Source organism: Phoca vitulina, unplaced genomic scaffold (genome assembly GCF_004348235.1).
Source record: "Phoca vitulina isolate PV1807 unplaced genomic scaffold, GSC_HSeal_1.0 scaffold15, whole genome shotgun sequence".
NCBI classification, from domain to species: Eukaryota; Metazoa; Chordata; class Mammalia; order Carnivora; family Phocidae; genus Phoca; species Phoca vitulina.
The window spans coordinates 12706408-12726566 of record NW_022589718.1 but is presented as its reverse complement, the minus strand read 5'-3'; the positions used below and the strand labels follow the sequence as shown (position 1 = coordinate 12726566).

General features: G+C 36.7%; 2 protein-coding genes across 7 annotated transcripts in view; one reads left to right on the top strand and one right to left on the bottom strand.

Moving 5' to 3' along the window:
- The window catches only part of PURG (purine rich element binding protein G), a 35889-nt gene extending 16575 nt beyond the window's left edge, over positions 1 to 19314 (bottom strand). The window contains exons 1-3 of one of the 2 annotated variants that reach the window (XM_032413460.1): positions 19233 to 19314; positions 18059 to 18928; positions 17243 to 17244 (exon numbers count right to left, since the gene is read on the bottom strand). In XM_032413460.1, the coding sequence (XP_032269351.1) occupies positions 17243 to 17244; positions 18059 to 18922 (866 nt within the window). In that variant the 5' untranslated portion in view covers positions 18923 to 18928; positions 19233 to 19314. Of the gene's footprint in view, positions 1 to 10355; positions 18929 to 19232 lie in introns of those variants that run through there. The other variant, XM_032413459.1, reaches the window with a different exon arrangement.
- Positions 19315 to 19829: 515 nt separating this feature from the next.
- WRN (WRN RecQ like helicase) overlaps positions 19830 to 20159 on the top strand; it is a 155426-nt gene continuing 155096 nt past the window's right edge. For 3 of the 5 annotated variants that reach the window (XM_032413453.1, XM_032413455.1, XM_032413451.1), the window contains exon 1: positions 19830 to 20041. The gene's annotated coding sequence lies outside the window, so the exon portion shown is untranslated. The remainder of the gene's footprint in view (positions 20042 to 20159) is intronic. The other 2 variants (XM_032413458.1, XM_032413457.1) reach the window with 1 other exon arrangement.

Genomic DNA, 20159 nt, shown 5'->3' with positions numbered 1-20159 from the left:
CACACTTCTCATATATACCAACACACTGCCTGGTACGTGGCAGATAATCAGATGAATGTCTGTTGAATGAAAAAATGACAGTTTGATTAGGTTCCAAAAGCTGCTTTGAATCAAGTAACTTTCGACATGGCGTACTTAAAGGTAATGGCAGTGGAATATTTTTCTTTTGTCAATTATTTTCTCTCTAGTCCCTAGCATAAGGCCTGGCACAGGGTAGCCACTCAATGTCCACTGAGTAAATAGAACAGGCTCACTGATCTATTAAGCAAGGGAAAGTATATTTCTGAAGTAAAATTTAGGATGTGCAGGAAATGAAAGATCCCATATTCTACCGTGTCTTAATTTGTGAGTCAATTCTTGAAATAAAATGACATAGTATTTCTTACTGGGTTTTAAAATTATCGCTTTCATTCCCACTTGGTGTCATTTTGATTTGTCTGCGAAGTTCTGTAATCCTGAAGCAACAAGATTTCAAAGCAAAACAGGAATGGGAACAGTGGTGATTAAGTGAAGAGAGATGATGTAAACAATCAGCACAGTGCTAGGTGTGGAAGGGAATAGAAAAGAGGAAGAAACAGTCTCTGGTTTTAAACTTAATAAAAAAGGGGACCGGGCAAATTTGACAGAGGAAACAGTACACTGAAACACTTTTCTAAAGCAACCGTCACTAAGTATGAAGAATGACGAGGAGGATAGGATGGTCAATAAATGTCAGAAGAAACAAAGAGCATCCCAAGAAAAATGAGGAAAGGCCACAGAAGGAAGCTGAAGGTAACGGAAGAGAAGTTTCACTGACTCCAGGAATATAGATGTTGAAAGGTTCCTATCATCTATTGTGATCCAATCCCCACAACTGATGAATAAGCAAGAGGTTAGATGACTTGCCCCAGGGCCAGCTACAAGGCACAGAGTTGAGGCTTCTAACACAGCACCATTACCTCTGTATGCCACCTGCTACCCACCAGCAGGGAAAAGGCGAGACCTTAGCATTCTTCAAATTCCATGAATGCTTGCAACAATAGTCCGAATAATACACAATACATTTTGGGGGGCCTTATTAATTATAGCACAAATATAGTGAGTAATTTGGCATTCACATTCATTTTGTAACAAAATTATTAAAACAAATCATTTAGAATTAAATTACTGAAAATTTAATGTTAAGAACCAAATTCTGTGTTTACCTAAGATTGATTTTTTTCCTACATAAACTATAAAAAATTTCCAACAAATAAAACGTAGATCTTAGGTAATATTTCTGAAGTCAGAAGCAAATCACTTTAATGGAAGGTACTGTGTGAATCCCAGCTTGGTATGTCCTTAAGTGTAATATTTGTTTTTTGTTTTTTTTTAAATCATTCAAACAGCAAATGGTGATCAACAAACCAAATTGCACGTAGTAACCTGGTGACTCAAAGGATTCCTTAAATAGGAGTATAGTTTAATAATACATGAAGAACAATAATGCAAACTAGCTTCAGTCATAAATCAAATGAGCATTCTTTATTCAAGATAAATTTAATATTATAATTGGTAAAGTACATAATTGTCAAAAAAGGCTCAGAACTTGGGGAATTTTCAGCCTGAAGTTATTACTATATTAGATGAAGAGCCTTACTGGCAAAATACTAGTGCCGAGCTTATATTAGCGACTACGGAGGAGAGGTTAAGTTCTGGATGGCTGGCAGTGTGTGCCCTGAGGATTGCATGGCTGGCACTCGATGAATTTCTGTGGTTTAGGGGTGATAATGGTGAGCAATGAGGAAAGATCTTAAATAGTGATGGGAACTGGAAAGGAAAAAGAGTAATTGCTTAGTATGTCACTGAACCGGATGCACTACAACTCTTTCACTAAATATTTTCAACTCAAAAATTATTCCTCTTATTGAGAAAACATTTCTAATTTTATAATGGAGATCAAAGGAATAATGAGATTCAATTTTAAAGAATTTTCCTTGAAGTAAATATTATCAGTACTTTGTAGGAGATCATTAAAGAAATAGCTGGGTGCTACAAAAATTATGAAATTATTTAAAATTGTTCTAAATAAATAGCATTTGTCTGAAAAAGTCATATACATTCATATTATGAATTGAATTGTTAAATTCATAAGATGAAGAAAGATTCAGTTACCATTATCCGAGAATCACTATCAACTAGTTTTTGTGTTAGTTCCAAGATAATTTAGGCCAAGAAAAGGTACATTTTTTCTATGTCAAAATCATAAGCATAATACTCATAATTATAGCATTTCCGTTTATTTAGATGGGTATTGCTTGTAGGATTTAACGCTTTATTAACTTCTTAAGAAATTTTAATAACAGAGGCAGAGAAATTAAAAAACTTTTTAAAAATAAGAGTATTAAGAATATTTTTTGGGTTAGGGTTTTTCTTACTGCCAAAGATTTTGAAAAGAGCGTTTGAAACACTCCATTTGCAGAAAATGCATTTTTATTTATGCCTATTTCCTCCCCAATTATTAATCTTTTCTTTTTTTAAAGGGGGGGGAGGGGCAGAGGGAGAGAGAGACTCTTAAGCAGGCTCCATGCCCAGGGCGGAGGCCAACATGGGGCTCGATCTCACGACCCTGAGATCACGACCTGAGCCGAAATCAAGAGTTGGACACTTAACCGACTGAGCCACCTAGGGGCCCCCAAATTATATTTCTAATAAAGCTGTTTTAAAGGTAAAGTTTCATATTGGACTCAGCAAAGATTTTGAAAGCATTTAGTGAACATTAACTCTGCCAAATTCCAGACAAATTTCCAATCTACTACATAAGTAATGAGAAAACAATTCTAGAATGTACATAGGAAAAATCTATAGAAATGCCATGATTTAAGCTTAACTGCCCTGGTAATTCTAACCTCAAACCTTAAACAAACAAACATACAAAAAGTGTCCCTCTGGAATCCCATAGGTCTCATGAGGAATAAAGGTTACCTTTCCTTGTAACTCAGAGGAAAGCTTCCAGGACCAGATATATTTCATTTGCAGCCCCCAAAGATTATAAGGATCGCTTAATATAAGCAAAATTGCTTTGCAATTGTAAATCTTTTTTTTTTTTTTTTGAGTAGGCACCACACCCAGTGTGGAGCCCATTGTGGGGCTTGAAGTCACAACTCTGAGATCAAGACCTGAGCTGAGATCAAGAGTTGGAGGCTTAACCAACTGAGCCATGCGGGTGCCCTGCAAATATAAATCTTTTTACATGTGAGAATTATAACAACACAGGATATAAGGATTATACTTGGAGAGCTAAGTAGCAATAACCATAAACCCATTATTGATAGGAGAAAGCAGGTATCTTGCTTATTTAAAAAAATGGTTGAGAAGAAAGTAGACCGGTGGTGGCCAGGGGATGGGGCGGAGGGATAGGTGATTGTTCAATGGGCTTAGAGTTTCAGTTTTGCCAGATGAAAAGTTCTGGATGTTGGTTGTACAACAATGCGAATATACTTAACACTAATGAACTGCATATTTAGAAATGGTTAAGATGGTAAATTTTATGTTATGTGCTTTTTTAAAACCACAATTAAAAAAAAGAGTTGAATTAGATCAGAAGAGTGAGGTATTCAGATTGACTAAGGATATTTTTTGTACTCCCAATAAATTGTGAGTTTATATCTAAAAAAAAATTGAGAAAAGTCATTTGAGACTTGGAGGGTCGACTTGTGAGAAAGTAAAAGACAAATCACCTATGGACTTGACTCAGGCTGGAAAGACAGAATATTTTGGTTTTGAAATCTTAAATTTTGAAATGTAACCAATGGTTACATGTCCAAGTAGTTTGAATTTGAGCATAGGAGGTGGGGGAGAAACTAGCATTCCCAGGGATCATTGCCCAGAAAGCTAGACAATATGATAGTACAAAGTCCTAAATACTTGGATTTATGTATTTAGCCTCTCTATGTTTACAGTGAGCCCTAGGTTGATAGGATAACCAAAAAAATCGTTTTGGCTGACAGTATTAAAATCTAAACAATTCCAGCTGGAAAGATGATATGGAAGAAAGAATGCAAGTTAAGGCCACGACAAAGAATGGCCTCCATACCTAATTCAGAAAGAGCAAGACAAAAATGCCAATTTCTGAACTCCACTCTGGACCAACCGAATCAGAATCTCTGGGGGTGGGGACCAGAACCTACATGTTTAATATGCTATGTACATGAATGTTTGAGAATGACCAGACTAAATTTTAAAGAGAGAAACCTCTGTCATTTTAATGGCGGTTAGAACTCATTAGAGGCAAATACACAGTTTAAGGATATTCTTGATGACACCATCATGGCCATGATTCTTTGAGTTCCTTAGAGGCACGTCAGAGAGTCTCTACCGTTTTCAAGGAGGGATTATTGGATTAAAACAATCTCTTTGAAATATTAGAAGAGATATACTTAAGTGAGTCAAATGGTAGTCTGTGTTGCAAGAACCAGCTGTCTGGCTAAGCTTGAAATTTTTAGAGCTATAATGAGAACTTTTATAGCTCTAAAGCAGGGATGACAAATAGCAAATATTTGGCATGAATGTTGTTCTTCTCTCTTTCCCTATAGACGCAGATTTCAAATTCTCAACATAGCACTTTAGGGCAGCCAATCAATTGTAGTAACAAACAAGATGAAACCAATTTGTCAGTACTTCTCCAGGGGCATGGAGGGGGTGTGTGTGGGAGAGATTGGGTTCTCTTTAAAATTTTACACACACACACACACACATGTACGCACACACGTGTAATATTCGTGCAGAGTAAAATTCACTTAGCTAAATATTTAGAAATGTGTAATGCAGATATAGTTTATAGACTTTGGTGTAATATATTTTGACTTACTCAGCTCTCTCTCTAAAAGGTATTATTATTTGTCCACCAAAATTTGGAAATGTTATAGTATCATGAGAAAGCACAACATGCCTGAAAGAAGGACAAGAAAAAGTGGACCCTGCAAGTGAGAACTGAGTTTCATATTGGTTCATACTAGATCCCTGAATTTAGATATTATTGCCACGGCTACCCTTTTGCCCTATATAAAGCCTTGAAACTCTCCCAGAGAGAATCACATATATTATTTGTAGCAAGAATCAACCTACTTGGAATCTTGTTCTTAAGATGAAATAGCGAACCATGTTGTTTCTTTCCATCTTAAATTTGTAGTGCAAGAAGAAATAGAGAAGGAAAATATTATTTGATTGCTTCAACCTTTAAACAAATTTAATCTAGATTTTTACAAAGAAAAACTTTGATAATATCCAATGATTTGGTTTTCTAATTTACTGTACTATCACTTATGTCTTTCCAAATAAACCTGTAGCAGGTACTTTTGAAAGAGCAACATAAGTACCATGTTCATTCCTTCATATGGTTGCTTCTGAAAAATATGATTAAAAGTGAAGAATTTCTTATGAAAATCATAAAAGATAGACTTAATTTTGCAGGGCAAATCTCATGAAACCTATCTTAACTAATTCATTTAATTAGTACAGCTCATAAATATTTGAAAATATCTCTTATGTTGTGTTGGCAATAACAAGGGGTGGGAGTAAATGATTTTTTTTTCTTAACATGTTTTCAGAATAATACTAGAAAAATTGAAATCATACTTCTTTATCCAACTTGAGACATTAACAGAAGACCTGAATACAAAAGTTCCAAGTATTCCCAAGAAATCCTGTCTTTCAGAGTTGAAAAGAATCTTCAAGGTAGTAACAATCCATTTTTTTTCTGATTTATTAATTCCCTTTACACATCCTAAATTAAGTGCATGTCTATTCTCTGCCTTAAAAAATTTCAGCAACAGGAAAGCAACACTACTTCTTGAAGTCTGCCCTCATGTTGAGCTGAAATTTCCTATAAATCTCCTATAGATCTTTATTCTGTCTGAAGCTTCCTCAGATTATAATTCTAAGACTTAAATTTTTTAAATCCAAAATTTAAATTGTAGTTAGAATACAAACAGGACAGAGAATTTTTAAAAAAGTTATACTGCCCGTAATGATCTTCTTGACTTGGTGACTATCTCTGTTACGTTCATCTTTTTCACAATTAGGAATTCATTCATTGTTTTGGAACCCTAATCATCGAAGGAGTAGTAGTTGGAAAGAGAAGTTAATGAACTTGCAGAACAACCAAATGTGTATATATGAATGATCTAGTATTTCTGATAAAATGTGATCCACTGGAATAACAGTTATTAAGGTTATGTCATATATATTAATTATATAGATTTATATACAAAATATTGTTTTATTAATTTTGATCAACTCATTAATTATAGAATGTCCACAGGTTAGCAAACATAATATCAATTATTTTTAAGTATGTTAGATATGTTTTCAAATATGCTCAATGAGCATCCATGGGAAGTATCTCTAAATTTAAATCAATGGGTCCCACTGTTAATTTGAAAAAAGTACCATAAATACATTACAGTACATATGTAGTTCCTCTATCCTACACATATAGATAAGACACAGGAAGAAGGTGAAAACATATGCTTTTAAAAAAATTAGTATATTTCTTATCATTTATATATCTCAAGAGACAATCAGCATTTTAAGCTTTAGCTTTTATTTTCTGTTTACCTGGCTTACTTTAGTAATTATGAACCATTTGAGCTACATGACATATGTCATAAAATGTAAAATTGAGGGACGGAACTAATTCTAAGATCCCTTCAAGTCTTAATATTTAATATTCACTAACAGTTGTATTAATAACTGTTGAGTATAGAAATAATTTACTTTCCTTTACTAAGATTTATATATGTTATTTAATAAATTAAAAATATGCTTCCGTCTCCATAAATTTGAATGCTAAGCTTTTCATATAAAAATTCATAATTGTTAATCCCTCAGAATTATCTCAAGAGTGATGTCAAAAAATCATAGAGAAGAAAGTTATTGAATGTAATGAAAGGATAAAAAGAGAAGAAAATGATTTTTACCTAAAGCTTAGTCAATTTATAAAAAATACTGTTTTAGATTTGTAAATTTCTCAAGGCAGAATGAATAGCTCTGAGTCTTCTTTCTACCAACATGCTATAGTCATTTTGACCACATTTCTCCTTCACTGTCTTTTATAGCTAAGGTAAAATCACATCAACATACAGCAGTGGTTCTTAAAGTGTGGTCCCCATTTTAGCAGCATCAGCTCACCTGGATATATGTCAGAAATGCATATTTTTGATCCTCTCCTCACCACCCCAGACCTACAGACCATAAACTCAGGAAGTGGGACCAGCAATCTGTGTGTTAACAAACCCTCTGGGTCATTCTTAATCACACCAAAATTTGAAAACCACTGGCCTGGAGTCACGGAGAAAAATGTGTATCTGTAAATAGGGTAGTCATCTCAGTTTATTCTGCTGGGGATAAGGAAAAGAGGAGGAAACTTGGTAATGAAATATAAAAATAAGTGGAGTGATATAGGAAGAGTAAGATGGTAAAAAGAGTTGCAAGAAACAATAAACTTTTCACTAATATTGACAAGACTTATTTCCAAATCAATTCAACATGACCAGTTGATTCTGGTTCATGAAAATGAAATTGTAGATCCATGGTAAATAGTAATTTGTCTCCTCTCTGCCCTTAAGGGTTAAATTGGGATGATCCATCTATATTCTCATCATCTGATCTCTTTTCAAAATTACTGACATTTATTTAAAATAGCTGGTTGAGATGAGAGGTTCAATCTGTAGACTATACTAAAGATCAAATAAGTTGTATTTATTAGTACTGAATTTCAACAAACTAGATGAACCCTTACATAAGGAGTGTCTCCTGGTGGCACCTGCCCCATATATAGGGATTAGTTTTGGATAAAATAATTCCTAGTAATCTGAGGCAGATTTACCAGTGGTGTTCGAAGGTAGATTGTGCTTTATTAGTCAGGGGGTTACATTTTGGAGTAAGTCTTGAAGATAGTTTGGCCTAACTGAATGAGTACAATCTTTGGCTTGGTGTCAATTTGGGTTCAAATATATTAGTTCTGAAATACTCAACCAGTTTCGGAAATCTCTGGAAAATCATATTAAAATGGGTCGGTAATAGGGTTGCTATAAGGATTAGAAGAGTTACAAGGGGTTCAGCAATGCCTAATATATGATAGGTATTCAATAAGTTAACAGTTGTTAGTACTAATAAATCTCGATCAACTCTTCCTTTGTTACCACCTTCTCTTTAAAAACAGTCATCGTGCAATTTTCCTAGAGGCTAAACTCATTTCTGAAATTACCTGTCAATTATGCTAGTCAAATTATTTCCTGAAGATCCATTGTGTACTGAAAAGTTGGATTAACTGAACTTTCAGCCCATATTTCCCAAGTGAAATGTTTCTATTCTACCACATTCCTAAATTGCTGTATAGAAATGTGGTAGGAGTGTTGAGATTAATTGAGTGAAGTAGTAGCCCTTCTTTCTTAGTCTATAGATCTAGTTCATAGGGCGATTCCTTTAGCCTTTCTCTATTGTGTTCCAATCGTCACCTAAACAAATAAATAGAATGGAGTGGGGCCATGGGGGTAGTGGGAGAAATTAGTGTTCTTACCCGCTTCCAATAGGGTACAGTGCATGAGAGGGGGGAAAAGAAGGGAAGAAAATTATGAGTGATGGAATTTTAGAACTCAATTTTTATATATGACTATAGCATGGTTTACCCTTTCTGGAGAACAGCAAAAGATAAAATTCCATAATAAATTCAACTGAACTTTCAAACTATTTTATCCTATTGAGATTCTAGACTGTCAGTCATTGGTATAAATCACATTGCTAGTCTGAAAAACCTAGAAATAAAATACAGCAGCTTCTGAAGCAAATTAGCAAATGATAAGGATTTTTTTTTTTTTTTTTTGTATCTAGGTGTCTTGTACATATCCTTATCCTTACTTCTTATGGTTCTGCTGTTTTATTTGCTGGGTAGTTTTGGCACTTACGTGTGTTCTTTTGGTAAAGTTGCTGAGAATGTTTAAAATGCGAAGCTACAGACAATTTCCACAAAATGACAGGGGCAAGTAACTGCCCAACTAAACTATTCTCTCATATCCCACTTAGATTTCAAGCAACACTGAAGAAGAAACAACCAAGAACCTAAAATGTATCTGTTATTTCTAGAAGAGGGAGGAGAAAAACATTACAACAGCCAATTCACTCTATAGAATTTGTAGAGAAGTGACCAACCAGATTGCTATTGTGAACCACCACCAGGCTAAAAGCTGTTTTAGTATATGGAGTATGTCTGCAATGGAATTTTATGTGCACAGATATTTTTGGAATTAGTAAAATACACATGTGTAGACACACTTCAAAATACACTTTGGTTACTCTGAAGCACTGTCTTTGATAAACAAACGGGCACCAAAAAGAGAGGTCTAGGGGGAGAGGTCTCTCTTTTCCCTGTGCTCTATTGACAGTGGTGGTAGCACACTTGTCCACTGGACGATTGGGGCACTTAAATAAATGCATCTGGGACAAAAATCCTTGTGTGTTCTTCTCTTCCCCTTCAATCATCAACCTTGGTAGTTTCTCAAGGCTAAAAACAAAACAAACAAACTCATGATGATGTTTTATCTTTGCACACCCTAGTAGTTACAGGTCCTCCAAAGTAGAACCCTACTGTTCACAGTTCAGTGCCCTTCCTGATTTCCTTTGTTAAACATCATTACTTGTAACATACTATGTTCAATAGACCAAGGAAATAGAGGTCAAGGGTCGTACTTCATTCTCAGGGGTCCCTGCAGTGATAGTAGCAGTGTATTATTTAGCAATGTAATTTAAGATTATTTCAGGTACAATGACATTTCAGGAAATGATGTTATTTTTAAAATTCTTTTGCCATGCACAATGTAAGAAGTGACCACAGAATGTGTAGAAACAAGTGATGCTTCCAAGGATAAGACCTCATATAGATAATAAAAATATTTCTATAAGAAAATTAAAGCATAGGATAGTCACGTAGTTAGCATATAACAATTTGATCTTAAAAAGGACTAGGAACAAAATTTCATTTTGTGTGGTTCAAGAGATACATACATGTGATAAAAAACTGCCACTTCCGCAGGTTCTTTGGGTATCATCACAGATTGCTGCATTATTACCGTTGTTTTTAATATAAAGAGAGACTGTCTTACACTTTCCAATTCTGGTATTCTCTGCTTTTTCTTTCACACTCCATTGATACAGAATTTTAGAAGTTTAGAGTGGGAGGGAACCTTAGCTTCTAGCATGATCTTGTTCATTTTTTTAAAGATTTTATTTATTTTATTTTTAGAGAGAGCGAGCAGGACTGGGGAGAGGGGTGGGCGGTAGGGGAGAGAGGGGAAGGGAGAGAATCTCAAGCAGACTCTGAGCTGAGTGTGGAGCCCTACACAGGGCTCGATCTCACAACCCTAACATGATCTGAGCTGAAACCAAGCGTCAGATGCTTAACGGATTGAGCAACCTAGGAGCCCCTTGTTCATTTTTCATAAAAGAAAGTCATCCTACTGAAGTTAAATGGTTTGCTGAGAGGCCATCCACTGGCAGAATTAGGTCTTATTATTCTTTCTCAAATGATCTTTTAAAGGTTAAATAAGTAGGGACTCAGTTTTGAGAATGTCTTATTTCTCCCATTTCAGTTATACTGATTTCCTTTGTTATAGGCAAACAAAATAATAAGCCACTACCTTTCTCTTCTCTCGTTACTTATACATTTGCTACCTCTAGGCAACAACCTCATCAGATCCACAAGAAATAAAATCCTGAAGAATATGTACTATACTACAGAACCATTTTCTCTAAGAAAAGTAAGATACTAAATATTTCTGAATATAGGCATCTCAAAAGAAAGTCCGTCTTTAATCAGATCAAATAAAGCAAACAGGTTTATACCATCATTTTGATAAAGACAAAAACCCACAAAAGGATTTTCCCCCCCAATCTTACACTTTGAGCAACTCTAACTTTTAACTACTATGAACATTTTTCTTAGGGATTACTTTCCCTTTTCTTTACCCCTATTATTTCCTGGGAACAATGAAAATTTTGAATAGAATAACATAGAAACTAAGTATACAAGGGGGAAAAATGAGAGGATAAGCAACTCCTATTCAGTCTTAGAAATAAGTCAACAACAGAAAAGAATAAACTGTATATTCCATTTAAATGAGTATTTTCTTTATATTCACATCACAAACTAACTTCACTGTAGCAGCACTAATTTCATTATGAGTCAAGTTTTTATTCACTGGTAGATGTCACTGGCCTCAATAAGAATAAGCAATTTCTCACAAAGGATTTTTGAAAGAAGATAGTTTGGAAAACATAATTTACCAGAAAGTACTAACATGGAAACTCCTTGATTAAGGATGGGAGATTCCTAATTTTTTTTAGCCTAAATTTAAGCAAAACTCATTCCTGCAGGAGAATTTACCTTCCTTTTGACCCCTTTCTTTAAAAAAGCAAAACATATAAACCATTTTAAGCTTGAACAAGTAAATACCTGGAGATTTTAACCAATGTTATAGATTCTGCAAAGGATGATGAGTTATTGATCATTAAAAGAAACAAACTCCTTTATGCTTTAAATATATATGTTTAAGAGGATTCTGTCTTCTAACAACTCTCTCATTTTACAAACAGAAAATCATGCCACCAATTATGGAGATAATATTCTAAAGTTTAAACCAATGCTTGAATTTTTCAAACCTTTTAACATTTTCATAAAATTTACAGATACAAATCCATTAAAAAAAATTGCCCCCAATCCTCCTATATTTTAAGGTTATTTCTAACAGTACTGGATCTTTTACTCTGGCTGATTTGATTTATAACTAGATAGTATCCTTCAGGGTTCCAATACGGAACTTTCAATTTGTCAGATAATTTTTTCTTGGTGGTTATTAGAAAGGTGACTTTAAAATACATGCTTGACGTGAATGAAAAGAGAATAATGATTTTTTTGGACAGGGGAGGTTTTGAAAAACTATTAAAGCATTATGCTCACTTCATTTTAAAAAACAATTTACTGTTTTATACTCTTCTAGCAGAGAATGGAGATGGTTTAGTTGTATTTGAAACCTCATAGCCCCAAAGTTTTCATCTCTCTCCAAATCACTGTAGTACCCCTTCTGGTCCCAAGGACATCTGACAGACTCTGAGTCCTTCTGTGGGGGAATATATGCTTTAAACAATCAGGACTAGTGTTACCCCTTTGTGTAGTGATGGATTTGACTATAAGTTGCTAAAGGCATTATTCATTAATAACCTTATCATCATAAAGATAAAGCTCATGTTAACAAATCAAAAGATTTCAACAGTCATAGCATAACCTTTCACTATAGTTCTAGCACTCATTTGCTCTCATAATGGCAAAGTCTTTGGATAAAAATAAGATAATAGCAGAATTAGTAAAAACTTGACTGAAAGTGATAATTTGTTAAAGCTTTTAAATACGGGTGTTTTTCATTGGAGAACACAGTTAAGCTAAAATAACACTTGGTAAAATAGCTTAATATCTTGCCAGTCCTGAACCATATTACTTCAGGAAAAAGACCAATATTCTTTTGCGGGAAGGAAGATGGGAAGACAGGAAGGACAAGGTGGTTAGGTTAGGAAGGGAAATTAAACATTTATACATTTTAAATTAATATATACATATATTTGCATTTTAAGTAAATATCAGTGGGATTCATTTAAAATTTCCTTGAGGTTCCCTTGGTGTAATAATATAGTTCAAATTAAGTGCTATGTTAACTAGATCAAGTATAGTATCTGAATAAAAGGGAAAAAATTCATTTAAAATGACATCCAAAATTGATACTCCTAGGTACAGGACAGTGTATATATTTTCATTTGTATGTGCAAAAAGAATATATTTATATACACATATGCTTGTATATTCAGAGTAACTCTAGAAGGATACACAAGAAATTGGTAACACTGGTTGTTACTTTTCACTAACAGTAGCATTTAAATTTTGTACCATATATATGTTTTCCCTATTCAAAAATACTGATTAAAAACCCACTACTAAAATAAATTTAATTTTAACAATCACGTCAAATTAAGAAAAAAAGACTAATTTTTTTACATTATACAAGAAAATATACTAACGCATATATTGTTTTTCCAAGATCCACCTACATAAATTTTGTTATATTTACTTTCTGACAGTAACTGTGATCTAAAAACTCAAATTTCACATGACCTTAACTTGGGAAAAACACATTTTCCCTGTACCTCATTGCTACAGTACTGTGGACTATGGGTTGTCTCACCAGCATGCTAACATCTTTACTCTCTTCCTCTGATGGGTTAGCCATTAGCCACCGTTTCTCTATGAAATTCAAGAAATCTTTAAGGAAACTTCAGAAGGACTTTAAGAATCTTACTTGGCAGTGATAAATATTATACCTGTATTATTCTTTTGGCACAGAATCAATTTTAACTTCTCTCTGTGGTTTACTTTAGATTTTATCCTGCCAAAGATGTTTGGTGTTTTGGTAAAGACAGACTTCAAACTATGTGGTGACTAAGCCAAGCCCTTACATAAAGCTTGGGATAGGATTTTATAAATAGTTCCAATGAAAGACATTTTGAAATAAGCAGGGGAAAAAAAACTCACACTTATAAAAATTGTTTTCAGAACACCACTTAAAAGTTCAAATTAAGTCCTAATCACTTAAATATTAAAATAAACCATAAAACAAAATCTAAAGGAGTGATAGTACATACATCAACTTTCAATGGTAGCTGCTTATTAAAAATGAGTGTCTGAGGGTGTATTCCAATTTCATCCTCTTCAAATTGTGCAGCTCAGATAAATGTTTATTTTACTGAAAATATTTGCAAAATTACAATATAAATACATGAATATATTAAGATAGAATGACTATATATAATGTATTCTTATCCATATATATAAAATGAATGCAGTAAATATAGCATATTCTCAATGAATTATTAGTACACAGTGTTTCTTAGTAAAGTACATACAACCTATTATTAAGCAACAATTATCTAGTTTTCAAATGTACATCTCAGGAAGTTTTTAGGATGAAAGGATACACTAAATCTCCCAATACCCTTTTTGGTCGGTGAAAGTTAGTTCTGCAAATTTTGAAATAATACTATGTTTATTTTAGCAATGGTTCTTAGGCTCTTTGCATTTTCTTAATTTGAAACTTTATTTCTTTAGTCTGGGTGTTTTCTTAATGAGGCCATATCAGCCAACCATACTTTGAATTCTAATACAGTATCATGTACTGTCTTTTCATTAGTCATTTTAACACACATGAACAATGAAACAGAATTATTAAAATTTTTTTTATCTGCACAAATTCCCAAAATTAACTTTCAGGGTATTATGGGTATCACAGGGAGTCTCAACTAGATAGAGTCTCAACTCTAATACTAATCTGGGCTAGAAATAGTTTTTTTTTTATTGATTTTAGGTCTTAAGAATACAAATATGAACTCTACTTGAAAAGTGTTTGTTAAATGTATTGGGATTTGTTTCAAAAGCATCTTCTACCCTCCTCCATTACACCGATTTAATGGAAACTTGTTATTATAGCAGTTCCAACACAAACATCTGCATGCAAGAGATCACCCTACAGATTCTAACTACATAGTTATTGAAACACATCCCACCTGTCGAGTGGCATAAATGTACATCTTCTATATACAAAAGGTAAAGTGCATTATTAAATTAGTGAACTGACAGATTGTCTGCCTGGACCATATAGCTTTCTAATAGACAAATGTGAAATTCTCCCATTAGAACCAATTATTTCAAGAGGTTCCAACTAGCTTTTCCACCCTGTCATTTATTTTTTGGCCATGCTCTTTAGTGCAAATAAGCTTGTGTTTGACTCAAGTTTAAGGGACATGGCAGTTTGGGGCTTTAACAAGGAAAATTATAAAATGTGGCAGAACTTTTAATACTTTTATAATACATTGCATCTTTTGCATATAAGCAACAGATTAGTGCTGCTTTCAATTGCTAGGAGCACACTGCCAACTATTAGGAGGAACCCGTTTCCAAATTTCATACTATTAGCTTATATTATTACAGTTTTGAGTCTACACCACATTATACTTGGGTTATTATGTGCAAACATCATCAGTGTTTTAGAATTATACAGTGAACTAGTAATTTTGGTTACTAACTTGAATGCTCATTTTTTGACTTCTAACATCCAGTTGCCTTAAGAGTTTTAATGTCTTCAAGGCTGGTATCCTATTATTTTGAAGAATACCATGTACACTCGCAGCTTCATTTATGTTACAAATGACAATAAATAAAATGTATATTGCACAGATAAAAATAGTAGCTTATTTTATAAGATACATGGCAATACATGTCCTAATACCAGAGTTTTGAACTGGATCTTATTTGATTATGGCTAATGAATAATTGGGAATTTTAAGTATCAAAAAATCATAACATCATTTCATTTTTCAATGAATACATATAAAAAAGTGAAACAAAAGGACTGGCAGAAGGCTTAGTGATTCTAATGTATATTCAATTGCCGGTATATATGCATCTACCAATCTATAGCTTTGAGATGGTAATAACTTTGAAGTATACATACAATGTAGAAGATTTGGCTACTAACTAATTCTTGACTTAAATAATTAATGCAAAATTAATATTTATATACAATGAATTAAAGGTATTTATCTTTAAGTCTGACATAGTATTGTGTATATGTATATATACACACATGTATGTATATATATAGACATAAACACTCAAATCTTATCAGACTAAAAACCAAAAAAGAAATCATTTAGATTTAATGGATATAAATATTTTAGGAGGGAAGGTTTTAAGAGAGAGTATATAGTCATAGCAATAGTGATAGGAACACTCGAATACTGGAGCATTCATCGCTCCCGTTTGCCAAAATCTGACAGGTTGATAATTATTAATAGGCACTATGATGGGCAGCAATAACAATCAGTAGTACAGTAATTCAAGTGCACATCACTCCTTCATATACCAAAAACTACTTTTTATCAAGTCTACAATAGTTATTTTACAGTTAGGACTGTTTAAAGATCCTTGCTACTTTTAGAGTCTCAACACCCACCATGTGCTAGTACTAACATTATCTTCTAACCTTCAGTTGTTCCATAGTAATCCAGATGGTCCACAATTATAATGAACTAATGAGATTCCTTCATACTACTTGAGGAAACATGAAATACAATCTGAAAACCAATACCAGCATATATGTCTGGGTTACTGATTGCTTGTTTTTAAGTAAGATAAGCCAGTAATACTCTTTCCTTGACTCACAAAGTTCTCTTAGTGACCTTACTTAAATGGATTCGGGGACAAACTGCTGAAGGAAAAAATTATTAAAATAATTTTAAACTACTTATAACATATAAAAGGAGAGCTACATTCTGATCTCAATCCATGCAGCCAGCTCTCATCAATGAGAGCTATATTTGGGGGTTGAAATCAGTGTCTGGCTCTTAAACATGATTATATGGACTTATTGTGTGGGAGGTGAATAAAGCCAAGATAAAAGACAATAATTTCAATCAGAATAAAATGCAGCTCAACAGATAAAATTCCAGTCAGTTAATACAGGGTGGGTTGGTACACATATACACTATATCCACTTGTTTAAAAATTGCTTAGGTGTTGAAAAATTGCTGTGGCACTTCCTGGAAAGTAATTTTTAATACAGGTAAATGAGTGAGTCTTGTGTAAAGTAAACCTTTTTAAGTATCATAAAGAGCACCTTGGAAAATGCCTGAATTTTCCTTTCAAATATGTTTATAACCAATCCTTAAATAATTTTCCCAGGCTGAAAATTTATATTCTAAGTGCTTTTTAGAAAAAGAGTTGTTTTTTCTTTTTCCTGGAATTAAAATACCTGTAAAAGCCAGGTTTATATTGGAAGTGTTGACACTGTTTTAAGGGTAGCAAAAGTGCTACTAAAATGTATTATTACAGATGTATTTTTGTATCAGTTAACTGGTGCACCAACCCCTCTGAAATAGTGCTAAAGAAGAAGCATAAAATATAACACCTTGAGTCCATGATATATTTTGGGAAAAAAACTCTCACAACCTTCAAATTAGCATGAAAGGCTAAAACACCAAGATTTCCATAGCAAAGCCATAGGATGAAGCCTCCCACTCAACAGCGACATAAAAGTAATTCCTCAAACTTTGGAACGTCAATAAAAATATAGGGTATAGTGAAGAGAGGTAAAGATGGGATTAGAATAACCAATTAAAACTCTCCCACAGCTTTGATATGGCAACTATAAACTGCAGGGTTACCACAAAATTTGAAATTATGAATACTATCGTTAACTGTAAGATTTGATTTTTTCATGGTACTTTTTGATATTCGGTTATCCAATGAACTAATATATTTCTACATGTTCTTTTATAAAGAAATATATTAATACTATACTTGAGGTCAATTTCTGTTTCTGTGGTAACTGCCCTACAGGTAAGCTTAGCAGCTTTTAATGAAGTAGGGATGGAATACTTTCTCGGGGAACTGGTTAAATAGAAGTTCACACTTCCATATTAAGTATACGTATATGTTCTCAGGATCATGTTATAGTGCAATGTAAATCTTAGTTATGGTATTTAGAAGGTCAGAATGTCGTATTTTGTGCTGATTTGCATACTTCAATAGTCTGGAGCAGTTGAAGCAGCTACACTATTTAGCTCTGGGAAGGCTGGAATTCCCATAAGAATTATAATGTTCTATGTATAACATGAGAATCAGACTCCTTGAAGTATAAACTATCGGAGGTATTACTAATAACAAAGGGCCAAAAAAAGAGAAAAACTTCTTCAAATGATTATGGATCAGTACTTTTAGCCAATTTATGATTTTAAATTTTGCCTGATGGAGTTCAATTTCACTCTAGTCGAGGCATTCTTGTTCTTCACCACTGGCCCTTCTGCCATCCATTCTCTTTTCTTTATGGCTGTTGCAAATTTTCCTCATCTCTTCTTCATACTTGATAAAATTCTCCCCAAACCTTGTCCAAGCTTTGAATGGAACAGTAATAGTATTACGGTAAGGTGGCCTCACCTCACTTACCTTCAGGAAAATTCCATATTTATTAGAGCCCACATCAAAGTAGAACCTTTTATTGTCCACTCTGAAAGAAGTCCCCTCTGGGAGTTCAAGTGGGTCATCATCTTCACCTCTTCGTTCTTCTATGTCCCCTTCGCCATAGTCTTCAATGAGCTGAACCAAGGCATCACGAAACTCAATCATTCCTTGTGCGGGGAGCACAATAGTCTGTTCTTGGCCCAAACTGTGACCAAAATAACCTATCATGCCAGTCCCTCGCATCATGGTTTGTCTAATTCTTAGGAAGCGACCCCGTTGATTTTCCTTTAGGTCTAGATAATATTTCCTATTGTCCCTCTCTATGTAGTCTGTTTTGAGGACACTATGAGGGTGCTCTTCGGACCCCACAGAGACAGGTGGGGAGGGTGCCGAGTGCTTCTGTCTCCTCCTGGAGGCTTGATCTTTGCCGTGGCCATGCTCTTGCCGGTGGCCTTTCAGGCCCAGGTGGGCGTAATGCTCGATGAAGTCCCCTAGACAGTCCTTCAGCTCCGCTGCCACAGACAGGGACAGAGTCAGTTTACTCTTTCTGATATTGTCCTGCCGGCCTCTCCCTATCCAGACTTCGGCTATCTTTAGGAACCGGCCCCGGGAGCTTTGCTTTACGTCTAGGTAAAACCTCTTTTTCTGGATGTCCACTCGTTTGGAGGCCAGCTCCTGGATTTCGGCTGCGCCCCCAGCCTGATTAGGGGTGGCTGAAGCCGCGTAGTGGGGGTAGTGGGAGTGCTGGGCCTGGGGATAGAGTCTACTCTTGCTTAGGCCAGAGCCCCCTACATTCTTGCCGCCGCGGCCGCGGCCACCGCCGCCTCCCCTCCGCCTGGCTCTTTCCATCTTCAGCTGCAAGTGACAAACAGACACACGGGGTGGGGTGGGGGAGGGGTGTTGAGAACAATCGCAGACGCCCCTCGGCCTGCGCTGCCCCCGCCTCCGCCCGGGACCCCCACTCCGGGCCGCGGTGCACGGAGCCCGCCGCCGCAGAGCCCGGCTCCCGCGTCTGCCCAACCGTCGGCGGCGACAGGCGGCGTCTCCCGGCTCTGCACCGCGCACATAGCATCCCTCCGCCGCCCGGGCCTCCCGCTCGCCGCCGGGCCGCCAGCCTCGGGCTCCGCGGCCCCGGGGTCCCCAGCCAGCAAACACTCACATCGACACTGCCATCACCGCCGCTACCGATGCCCTTCACGACCGCCGCCGCCGCCAGCTCTCGGCCCCTCTGCTGCAGCCGCCGCAGCCGCTGCCCCCCGCCAGCTCCCCCGCCGCCGCTCGCACCGTCCCCCGCCGGAGCAGCCGGGCAGGGGCATCGCCTGCGGCGCCCGCCGCCGCCGCCCCTCCTGCGGCCGCTGCGGGGGCCGCCGCCTCTCTTCGGGCACCGGCCCGATACCCGCCGGGAGGGGAGAGGGGGGTGGCGGCAGGGGGCGGGCCGTGGACCCCGCCTCCTCCAGCACAGCCCGCTGAAGGGAAGAGAAGGTCTCGCGCTCTTCCTGGGGGCGCGCCGAGACCGAAGCCCAGAGCGCGGGGACGGAGCGTGAGTGCGAGGTGACTGGACAGGTGTGAAGACGGGAATGAGGACGGGGGTGGCGAGAGTGTTCAGACTTCTTCAGGTTCCGCCGGGATGCAGGACTCTGGCGGCCCACCGGCGCCGGCACAGAGACTACACCTCCCGGAGTACTCAGCGGCAGCGAGAGTCTTTGCGCATGCGCGCCGCGTAGCCAGCTGGGCTTGGTGGCAGGGCTGCATCGCCACTGGAGCGGAGGACGGGGGCGGGGCGTCCGCCTTCCAGAGCTGTTGTGGCTTGGGGGCGCCGTGACGCTGCGGCGTGCGCTCCGCAGCGCGGGAATAAAGTCTGTCGAATTGCTTTCTAGCCTGGATACCTGGGTTCCAGGCCCTGCTGTTGTGGCGCTTCACAAGTCATCCAGCTGGAGGAGGAGGCCGGTTGAACTGACTCTTCTCAGGGTAACGTGTCCACTCCACCCCTGTTTTAGCTAGCTCCAGACCCTGGGGTATCATTCGAGCCTTCTCCGACATTGGAGGTGCTCAGTCCGGCAAAACAGGCCTCTGGGCAGTGTGTGGG